Genomic DNA, 11,671 nt, shown 5'->3' on the forward strand with positions numbered 1-11,671 from the left:
TCTGATAAAATTATACATATAAGAGAAAAGCACGGAATAGCACTAGTATCTAAAGGGTCCATTGCTCAGCTAAATGACAGTCATCTGTGCACCAGTGGTCAAAATGAAAAGATCTGAGAGTACGACTCTCCGCTGTTGTCAGGCAGGTTTGTCTGCAGCCTGTCAAGACAGAGAAAAAGGGGTCATTTGTCATTCGACTCCTGAGTGTCCACTGATGGTTGGTCTTGCTCAGATGCACACATGATCTTCGCCTTGACCTTCTTGTTTGAAGACATGATGAAGTAGGGGCTGAGGGCGGCGTAGCAGGAGGAGAAGAACACCCTCATATCAGCCACCACCGGTGACACCTTAGTCACCGTCAGCATGTAGATCCAGATCACGTTATCAATCCCAAAGAAGACCGCGTACAGAATGACCAGGGTGACCACGGTTTTGGCGGCCCTGGTCTCTGCTCCAGCGCCCTGAGAGCGACGGATCCCTCTCACCCGGCGGCTGTGGCGATGGAGAAGCAGCAGGATGTAACCGCTGGAGCCCAGCATCAGGGCGACAAAGGCAAAATCCCTCCCAGAGACAGCCACCCCGTTGATCACATAAGACAGGTGGTCTCTGAAGTCCACATGACAGAAGCCCAGGTTGAGGGTGAAAGCGGGGACAGTGCCGTTACGTGGAGCCATAGAGAAGAAAGGGGCCGCGATGCAAATGGCCATGTTTAGGAGCCACAGTCCTGCAAAGGTTGGGAGCACCAGGGAGGGAAGGGCAGGCTTCAGCCTAGACAAGCGGGGCCCAGCGGGGGCGATGGTCACCGCCTGAAACACACTGAGCATGCAGGTGATGCAGACTGACAACGCCCGGCCAATGCGGTAGGAGTAGATCACCACTTTGCAGCCGGCATCGTTCAGCAGGTCCCTCAGCCCGAACACAGTCATGGTCTGAGGGACGCAGCGGGTCAGCAGCAGCATCAGGTTGGCAAACGCCAGGTGGCACAGGATCATGTCCACAGGCAGGAGCTTGGGCTCGGTGTAAACGATGTGGCAGTAGGCCAGCAGCACCACGACGTTCCCCAGGATGCCCATACCTGTTTGCAAGAGGAAGGAGACCCCTTTGATGGTCACACACAGATCCATGACACCGCACGCCTGCGCAAAGTAGACAGAGGAGCAAATCTGTTGCAAACACGCTGCACAAAATCACAATCCTACAAGTTGGTTACATCAAGTTGCATAACGCCGGTGCTCACCTGAAGTCGCAGATGGTAAAGTAAAGCCTGTTGTGCATTAACCGTTTAATACCGAGTGTCATTAGAATTTATAGTCTTCGATGCCCCTTGAGATCATTGGCCGACATGGTGTTCAGCCCAGTTTAACAAATAACAAAATCTGCGATGGTCTCAGAAGACGAACGCTGTCAGGGAACACAACAGCACTGAACTATACACACAATTTTTCAAGTCTGTCTCACAATAGTTAGGTGTGTGTGTGTGTGTGTATTTGCAGAAACAATATTTGGTTGCTGTTACATTACTGCTTTTTACACCGATCCCTTCCTAGATGGTGGGGAACAAAATCCTCAGTTCTTTTTTTCCTTTCAAAATGAATTTGATGCCTAATAAATATATATAGCCTCAGTCATCTGGATTAAATAAATCATTACAGTAAGTTAAAGTATGAGAATTCTCTTTGTGTCTGACAACGTTTCTGCTGAGCTGCAACAATTTGCAGCGTTTATAACAAAGTGTTATAATGAGATATTTTAATGACGAGTGCGAGCATGACGAATGATTACAGCAAGGCCCAGTTTCTTTAAAAAAAGTGAAAATCTTTTAAGTTTTAAATGTGACATCCTATTTATCTTAAAAATATTCCCTTTTTTTCAAGGGAGAAAAACTATGTGGCACCCTAAAGGCCAGCTCAAAAGATCAATGACAATGAAAATAGAACTGGGGAATTAATTAATTAGTACACTTTCTGGTTGGGAATCAGATACAGTAGCACGTGTGACATTAAATGTCAAACAACGGTTGCATGAGTCTACAGATGGCCCCTTCCTTTTTATAGATATGAATGAAATGAATTGTGACAGCATTTCAGATTAATTTCAGGCTTTATTGTTGGGAAATTTAAAGTTATTTAGATCTCTTAGGTATGTGAATTCTAAACTTTTAATAGTCTCTTCCTGTTGTTTAATTCAGCATGCGACTTTCTTTGCACAGAGAAACTAACAAATCAACCTTCTGAAATATTACAATCCGAAAAAACAACAACAACACCAAAAAGAGTTAAACAGCCCCTTATGGAAACAACAGTGTGAGGTTAATATTGATGCAACGTGAGCCTGATGATGCCTTGAATGAGCCGTCGAGAGGCTCCCACACGCGGAGCTGCTCTCCTCCTCCATGTCCTGGGAGCATGTTAAAAGACACAGCGGAGCGAGGCAATTAGCAATATAACAACACGTGTCCGTACTAATTGGGGGCATAGGGACAACCAGCCATTATTCATTTATGTTCTTCACTCTCGGTGCTAACATGTGCTCTAATAGAATTTTGTAACACGTACCCAAGGTCATTACAGCGGCATCTATTGTACCTAAACTGTAAATGGAAAATATGAGTATTTTCTCAGTTGCTAAATTCCGATTACGTGACGTATATTGGTGTTTGATAAAACGTGATATCTCCCGAGAACAAGCTTTGGTAACAGGCGTCATAAGATGTTATTTCCCTGTTTTCCCTTTTTAACGTGTTTACGCGTTCAGAGAGCTGATTAAAATGGCAAGTTGAAGCATGTCCTGCTCAGGGGATCATCATCATCATCATCATCATCATCATCATGTACAGTACACTGCAAGTTTTTTAAAAGCAGGCTTCCCCCCTGTGTCTTTAAAATTTGTTTGTTTTTCATTCATGGAAGATGTAAATTGTTCCCCCCCCCCCCCCCCCCCCCCCCCCCCCCCCCATTACACTAATTCAATTTATAAAAGTTACTATGTCCTTGAATTTATTATTTTGGTCTGTACATGCAATAAAATACACAAAGAGGCCAAAGAGTTTGTACGAATTGAAAATAACGTCAGTTACTGATTCCCCGCGTATACTCATAACTGAAACTTTTCCATTCCCTTTTCCAGAGGGTGGCCTCTAAGATTTATAATATACATCTTTTACAAGCAAACCTACTGGATTACTACTTACTTACTTCTCTTGAATTAGGACATGAATGGCATTTCAATCACCTAGCTGTTTACATGCAACTCAAATTAGCTCAGAGAAACGTCACTTTTGAACCTTTCGCAACTTTAGACATGCTGAAGAGGGCGAAACATCTATTGGCTGGTGAAGAGAGGAATATCCAGAGCACTTCTCACTGTGACAGTTAATCTGTCCCACAGCAGAAATGTGATTTAAGAAGCTTTTGGCTTAGCAGCCTCTCACTCTGATGCTGATGGGTCTCGCATATTTGCATTTGAGGGGATGAGGGGGGGAAAGTGACGTTCCATGACTTTAGATTTCTTTATGTTTACGATATGTCCGCATTACACCCTGAGACAACCTTTTTTCCCCCTGAAATTGTTCATTTAAATCATGCTTACATCCATAATGCTCAGTCGAAAAACATTCCTTTACCCATTACATCCATTCTACAGAGACTAACTTATCAATGTAAGCACCTCTCTGCGTGACCTGTTTCTCTGTTCTTTATATATTCAAGACAAGTCAGGTCATTTGACTCATATAGCAAAAAACCCCCCACACAACTAAACATCTATTTATCTTTTTTACAATGTGTACGTCCTTAGACTCTTGTTTTGAATAAGAAAAAAACCAAGAAGAGCAAAAAAAGAGATTCCTCTACTGCAATAAAGGTCAATTTAACAAATAAAACAAGCTAAACTAAATAAAAACAATTTATCTTATATGACATAAATGTAAGTGTAGAGGTATGAGTATAAATCTGAACATGCAAGATAAGTGGTAAGTAAATCATCACTTCCACCTACATATTGCTTACTGTATGCAGTGCTGAAAATATAGGTAATCTCATTATGGTCATATTGTAGAATTATTGTGTAAGAGTAGTCTCTCTTAATTTCGTGGTCTTGTGAGAAATAGCCTTAATATTCATCACTGGGTCCCTGCAGTTAAATCACGCAGCCCGCCCACACTGGTTGGCTTTTACAACATCCTCATGGTTTAGGTTTAATTCCATTTTAAGGACTTTTATTGCACTGGGTGAATTACACAATCATAAATCGTGTCAGGGCTCTCCGAGTGAAACTGAAGGTGATCCGTCATGCACACTGAGCGGGACGTCCTCTGTCTTTTCAGCTCTCTCCACTGGAGGACACTGTGGTGTTGGAATGACTGGCCCGTCTCTTTAACTGGTGCGAGCCTGTCGAATTGATTTCAGAAAAATCAAAACAAAATACCAAACGTAGTGTGTGGACGGTCTAATAAGGAAATCTCACTTTAGTACTAGAGAAATAAAAAACATGAAATCGTCTAGTGAAACAGTGACTCTGAGAAATAGTTTTAATCTTTTTTTTTTTTGGAGTATAGACATGAAACTAATAGATACCGCCCTTCATTTAATACAGTTCCATCTCCTGGTTGGATCTATGGACGCTGTCAATAAATCCAAACGCAGCTTTCTCTGTGTTATCCTGTCCGCCCGAAACCCAGCGCGGTGACAGAGGCAGTCATCTGAACTGATCTCAAGTAATTGGAGGCAGAGGGGAGAGAAGTCAATGGACCGTACAAAACAGATCCAACAGCCATTACCTGTTTGCAAGTAAGAACACAAACAACTCGACTACGTTCCGGAGAGAGGGGACCAGGGACGAGGCTCCAGTCCAGACCTCGTCCACTGGGACTGCTCTTACAGTAGGTGAGTGTGTAAACTTCAATTTTTTTCTGATATCATTTTGAAAGTTAAGTATCACTCAACATTAATAAAATGATAAACTGATTGCGTTACCGGAGGCGACAGGACCCTGGATCTGCTGTATGCAGGTGGTTAAGAGGCCTAGATTTGTACTTTGCGCAGTTATTTTTTGCACATTTTTCTATTCGCTTACCGTGTGTGTATTATTGTTACTACTACTGGTAGCAGTTTTTACATGTATCACACTTTACTTCCTCTTTTCTGAATGTGTCAAACAAGCTACTTCTCTTCAAGGCTCATTGAAGGTATGTTTTTCTGATTCTGATGATCAAGGTTTTATTGATTTGATCTCCCCCCCCCCCCCCCCCCCCCATCTTTCTGTCCCTGCAGGATTCTCTATCTATCCCTCAACCATGTAACACACTGCTGTCGTCCTGTCATGTCTCCTCCTGCTGCACCAGGAAAACTGGCTCCTCCCAGTTCCAGCAGATGCCATCCTCCCACATCTGGCCTGCGAAAAACCTGCTGCTGGTCTGCCACTATTTGGGCTTTGTGTTCTTCTTCCTCCTCGGCAGCTGCATGAGCAGGAGCTGGAAGACAGAATAACACGAGCACGAGAAACCATAGCATTAATGCACAATTCCACAGTAAGGACGTCCCCTCAAAACTGTCCAAACAGGCCAACAGGGCAGCCCAGGTAGGCAGAGAACATGGTGCCCCATGGCCCTTATGACCCTAGCCATTCTTCTCATCCTGGTCTTTCTTTACAAGCACAGCCAGCAGGTGGAAGGACTGCGCAGCAGCAGCCGTAGTGGTGGAGGCCGAGCAACGAGCAACGAGCAACGAACAACGAGCAACGAGCAACGAACAACGAGCAACGAGCCGCCAAAGCCGTGGTTTGGGTGTACACTCACACTGTGAGGGAGACCATGACGTCCTCGCTGACCTCTGACCTGTGGGTCTTCTTCTCCTCGCTCTAAGCTGCACTAAACCCTGTGGTCATAATTGCATCCAACAGAAAGGTGAATGGCAGGCCGAGGTGGGTCGTGGGTCGACCCTGATGGCCGATTACTCACAGAGAGCTACAGGGGAAGATGATGAAGGACTGAGGTCTGGGTCAAGTCTTTGTAATACACTGGCGACATTATGTTTCCATCTGTAATGTAGCTCATAACAATGACGCCCTTTCTTTTTTCTTAATAACGTGTGAGAGTTTAGCACCTGTAGCTCTGGATGATGAGGCGTACAGTACCTGCGGGCAGGGGGGAACCTACTGTCTCACTAACTGTAATGTAGGAGAAAAAACTGTCACAACAACCATGTTACTCAATACTTTGTATGAATCTCGCTTTGTTTACTTATTCGTTAGGTTACCTCCCCCTTGGTTGTGTGGAATAATTATAGCTGGGGTGACTCAGGGCTCAGTGTGGCTGTCAACAAGAATTCCAACTGCCCATTTAGCTACAATTAAGACAGTGAAAATGGATGTTGAAAATGTCACGTGCTAATGTCACAGGTTAATTGAATTACATAAAAACCCTAATGGAAAAATAGTATTCTTTAGAGGGACAGGATGAAAAATGTATTCATCGCTTAATACCAAATTAGTCATCACAACGCTGACAGTATATGCACTACGGGGCGCAGCCATAAAAAGAGGCACAAACGTGAGGGACACAAAGTTCACATTTTTGGGCACGATCCCCAGAGAGGAGTTTACTGTCTGTGTGGAAACGGTGGGAATTTTAGGGAGTCATTATGTAATTGCCATGTCTCGCAGAAGCAAGGGCAGCGAGACGGAGTGGGGACGTAAGAACCTGTGTGAGTGACAGTCTAACAGACATAGAGTGGGTCCGGCGGCACTCTCAGATCCTGCAGTAACTCTTAAGTGCAATCAATGCAGCGCTCTCCTCAACCGCTGTCGCAATGCAGGTAAGACGGAGGAGAAACCCCTCCGCCTGTGCTTGTGTGAAACTGTTGCATCCAACACCAGGTTGACAGCAAATCACATATAATCTGTCACAGGGCAACATTCTGCTTTATTTCAAAAGTATGACAAAGGCACAAGGTGATGTGATTCTATACATTTCTTTTGCAAGAGTTGTCTCCAGATGACAAATTCCATGTGTCTTACTCTTCAAACCACAGAAATCTGATTGGCACGTTACACAGACTCCGGTGGAATGAAGGATAGAATACATGGATGGTCTGATTGGAGCAGCGAGCACGCCGGCGGCTCCGGTGAGGAGTCGCTCGGGGGGCGGGCGACACGGATGATTTCCCCTTCGACACTCTCAGTGGTGTCACCTCTCCCCGTTTCTGTCAGGAAAGAAGTGGCAGGTAAAAATTTAAAAAAACAACAACAAATACATGAAAGACAGGTTCCACTGGTGTATATGGTCATGTGTCTCGCACTGTGTGTGTGTGTGTGTGTGTGTGTGTGTGTGTGTGTGTGTGTGTGTGTGGAGGGTGTGCCCGGCAGGCCTCTCCCTGCACAAGACAGGACCTGTGGAACACGCAGAGACCGAACCTGCAGAGACGTAACTCTCTCTCCGGCTGCCCCACTCTCAAATCACCGACCGACCTTCAGCTCACACATTTTCCCCTCCGGGACTCAGTTCTGTGTAAAATACAGAGTTTGAAATTTGCTCACATGCACGTGTCATCGGGGTCAACTCACCTGCGTCACGAGGCGAGATCTGTGAAATTGCATAAAAAGTTACGTTGGAAGCGCAAACGTCGAACCAGCGACTCACATTTACCAAATAAAACCCACCCACGAGTGCTCACTCCTCCGCTTCTGTCGGAGTTCGCAGCGGAGTTGATCTGCACAGAAGTACAAACAACACAGACGTGTAGAAGAGGCACACTGAAAGAAAAACAGAAGAAGCAGTCAAGCTGTCCGGAGTAGTCCATCCCTGCAGTGCCTGGTGTCAGTCTGTTTACCTGCAGCAGGTACAGGTATTTTTGTCCCCCGTTTCCACCAATGGTAAAGCAGCAACGGGGTTAAGCCTCGCCCCCTTGTCCGCCTCGAAGACAGTCCACACCCTAATATAGCCTTTTTCTTCCTATTCAGTAAATGGATGTTAAGCCACACACCCCTCGCCTCCCCCCCGGAGGGGAAAAAAACCTTTTGAATTACACGAACATCAGACTCCGAATCCACCACAGCCACCCTGTGTGTTGGAATTAGTTCTGTTTGAACAGATGAAGGGAGGGACAGTTGACATCTGATGTGGCCATGCATAGAAACAGTGATAACAAGCCTGACCGATGAGTTGGAAATAATTTGATGACGATTCGTGAAACCATTTCCCAAAGCGCCATCATTCCGTTCAAAATGATCAATTAGGCCAGTGACCTTGAATGTCATACTTCCTGGACCAAAACTATAACTTGGCTCCTAATCCCATGAAAAAAACATAAAAGCCCCTCTATGTGATGTTTTTCCCAGTTAAGAAGAGTTTTGACTGACTGTGGCTACTGGAAACTTGTTTTTTTAGTTGTTTTTTTTTACTGCGGTGAAAATGTATCTGTAATAAGCACATCCTGCGGTACTTTCAAACCCCCATATTTTTATATGGAAATGACAGACATAATAAGCCCTTTTTAAGTTCGCTGATACCGTCTTTGCTTTCTCCTTCAAAGGGACGTTTCTTCAGGCGAGTTGTTTAGAGGATTTATTCCCTGTTAGAGTGAAGCTACTGATGGGAGCATGCCATTGGAACCCCCCCCCCCCAACTGTACTTTTATGTAAATCAACTCATTTAGTAATTTAAAGTGCAGGACAGAGAGGAAAGTCTAAATCTTAGAAGCGCTTTTTAATTCAGTGCAGCACCCAGTTAGTGTTTTCTTCTGACCAAAATGAAAAGGTATTTAAATATTGTGACAGCTATGACCTCCAAACTCTGCCCCAGAGTGGCCTCCGCGAGGAGACCAACGTTTAACATGATATTTCATTTAGGTCAATAAGTCTTAAGTCACAGAGTTGCATGGGTGTCACTCTTGTTCTCTGCATCCACCCGGTTTCAACCGATTCCCTCAGACAGGGAACACTCGCGCTCGTGTTCCAACATGCCTGGAATGCTGCGCTGCACGCAAGCAAGGAGCGAGGCGGTGGGAAGAAAAATGGAACGCAACCCGGGCAAAAGTTAGAACTGTTTCTGTCTCGGGGAAAACCGATAACAAGCCATTTTAGGGGAGGCTGAGATGCTGGCGTTAATATCCGTGTGAAAACGGCCGGTTCTAGAGTTTTAATGGTGGACATTGCATCTCTGAAAGCAAAGTGTTACAGTAACAATTGGCCACTCAGGAAAAGAAGCTTATTTGCTTTAGACGTAAGATGAGAAGATTGATCACTGTCATAACTCTATCTGATTAGCACAATGAGGACTAAAGGGCGGGAGGGGGGTGTCCCCCTTAATCCATTGACAACAAAATCCCCTGAACAACGCCGCAAGAGCTCCCTTATCAACGTGTCTTATCTCGCATCATTACAATGACCCAAGAGTAAAGGCAACATGTCTGACAAGAAGCTGGTTTTTCCCAAGCTGTTTCCTGTTCTTCTTTTCTGCTGCTGCCGGCTGCAAGGTTCATATTTATTGCGCGCACAAAAAAAGAGTGGAATCAATCTTCCAATCAAGCCTGCGGCAAGAGGGCAAATAAGTGCATTTCCCAAAATGTCATTGTTGTTTATTGAAAAAGGTTACAAGACGAGGCCTCTTCTACTTCAGTGCCGAGACAAAGTCAACCCCCCAAAGAAAGGATTTATTATAAAGAGAAGGAAAAAATATGGATGTCCAAATGCAAAGGCAGTGAAGCTGCTGCTCCACCGCCGATTACGCCCATTTCCAGTGTACTTGTGAGGACAGGGATGTGTGGGGCGCGGTGCGGTTCAGCCTCTGAGGCCTCAGGGCGGCGGCCTGCTGCAACTCTCAGGCAAGATATGCAATGCTGTGCTGAGACTTGAATGACATCGATGATGTTGCTGCACATCCAGCAGTGTGTCACACCGTAAGAAAAAGAGAAAACAGACGAGGACGAAGGGAGCGAGGAGTGGAACAGGGAGAAGGTTGACTTTGCTGAGTCGAAGTGAGAACTGTACAGACAGGCACGGAAATGCTGTCACATGAACTTCTGAGAAATGATTGAATATTAATAAAGCGTTTCACAGGAAGGATGAGGGTTACAGTTGGAATTGGCTGAAGCTGAAGGCTGAGACCTGCCCTAATGTGAACCAAGTATCGGCACGTCAGTGTTCTCTCAATACCTCATCATTTATTTCTCAGGGGTGAGCCAGTTTCTGTTTCATATTTATTAAGGTAGTCTTACTGAGACTCTTTTTTAAAGGGAAAGAGACGTTTCAAGAGAGAAATAAATGTATCAGGGAGGAGAGGGCTTCATTGACGTGTCAGTTTGCAGAGATTCATCCTTTGATGAGAAAATCCAGAGTCGCCGCGCCCCCCCCCCCCCCCCCCGGGACACTGATTCATGCTGAATGCTGTGTGAGTGCATCTGCTCAGGGCCCAGATTTTAATCTCTTTAAATGATTGTGGTTAAAAGGCAGCGGGCGTAGTGGGGCTCCGGCTCAAACTGGGGGTTTTGGAAGACAAATTCAACTCCAGGAATAACAGTGACGGCCGTTAACGCTATCATTTTCAGAATTTTCAATAAAATGCATTAAAGCTGAAGCAAATGCGAAAAGTCAGCGTTCCGTATGTCACTCCAAAAAAAAACCGCAGTGACATTACCAATCTCGTGTAACACCGACAATGTAATATGAAGCCGTGACTACAAACAGAAAACCTTAATGTGGATAGATAGAGACATGTGATAGTGACATGTAAGATCCACAGTGTCGTGTAAGTTTCACATCTGTAAATTCTCTCAATGGAGTTTTTGCCGTTAGTGCTGCAGATGCAGATACATTTCGCATCTTAGGAAAAAGCTGCAAACCGTTGCCTGAAGATAACTTGGAAACGGGGTCAACAGTCAAAAACAGCAGTTCAACATTCAGGGTAAAACATTCGTTAGTCTCTTGCCGAGAGCACAGCACGATGCTGCTCACTTGAGCTATTTCTCTTATCTCGTCTTGGCTGATTTTAGTGTAAATATTGGATCCTAATTACATGAAATGTCTTGTTCTTGTTTAATGCCATGCCCCCCCCCCCCCCCCCCCCCCCCCCCCCCCCCCCAACACCCAGCATAGTCTTTCTGCTATGCTAAGGTTACATTCTCCTGGTTTTAGCCTCGAGGGGGAGCGTTCATTTCCAAAATGTCTACCGTGTATATTCCCGTGCACTCCCACCACTCACTGATACACCACTGCTCATGAATTAACTGGCAGATCCAACGGCGACCTTCAATTAAACAAAAGCAACACAGCCTTCTTCGTGTCAACTCTCCGGCGCGGCGAGTTACTAGGGTTCCTGCCCTTTATCGTTCCAATCTTCCCTTTTTTTTTTTTTTTGAAATGCCACAAAGGTGGAATTTTCCACTGGCCACTTCCCCCGAGTCAGCTGCGGAATGCAGAACAAGACGGAGCAGGCCCGCGCAGCGCGGCGTCTAACGGCATGCCGAGGTGCCGCGCTCCTGCACATCGTGTCCGCCCCCTTTATTCTCCCTTCGGGGGGGGGGGGGTGTTTTACGGCCCTGCGCGGTGCTGCCCTGCTCCGCCCGGCTCTGCTGGTGGATGCCACTGTTGCCGTCGATGTTCACGAGGGTCCTTGCAGAGGCCTCGGCGTCCATGACCAGTGATCCAAGCGCACTACATTCTCCCCATTAGTACACAA

The 11,671-nt window shown here is 45.5% G+C and overlaps 1 protein-coding gene and 1 pseudogene across 1 annotated transcript; one reads left to right on the forward strand and one right to left on the reverse strand.

Moving 5' to 3' along the window:
- Positions 1–90: 90 nt before the first annotated feature.
- On the reverse strand, positions 91–1,144 carry LOC118309123 (olfactory receptor class A-like protein 1). The gene has a single exon (XM_035630866.2). The coding sequence runs from the start codon at positions 1,122–1,124 to the stop codon at positions 183–185; it is 942 nt and encodes a 313-aa protein (XP_035486759.2). The 5' UTR covers positions 1,125–1,144; the 3' UTR covers positions 91–182.
- A 4,225-nt stretch (positions 1,145–5,369) lies between these two features.
- LOC118309128 lies at positions 5,370–11,016 on the forward strand (annotated as a pseudogene).
- The last annotated feature ends 655 nt before the right edge of the window (positions 11,017–11,671 follow it).

The sequence above is a fragment of the Scophthalmus maximus genome, chromosome 6 (assembly GCF_022379125.1).
Source record: "Scophthalmus maximus strain ysfricsl-2021 chromosome 6, ASM2237912v1, whole genome shotgun sequence".
Taxonomy (NCBI): Eukaryota; Metazoa; Chordata; class Actinopteri; order Pleuronectiformes; family Scophthalmidae; genus Scophthalmus; species Scophthalmus maximus.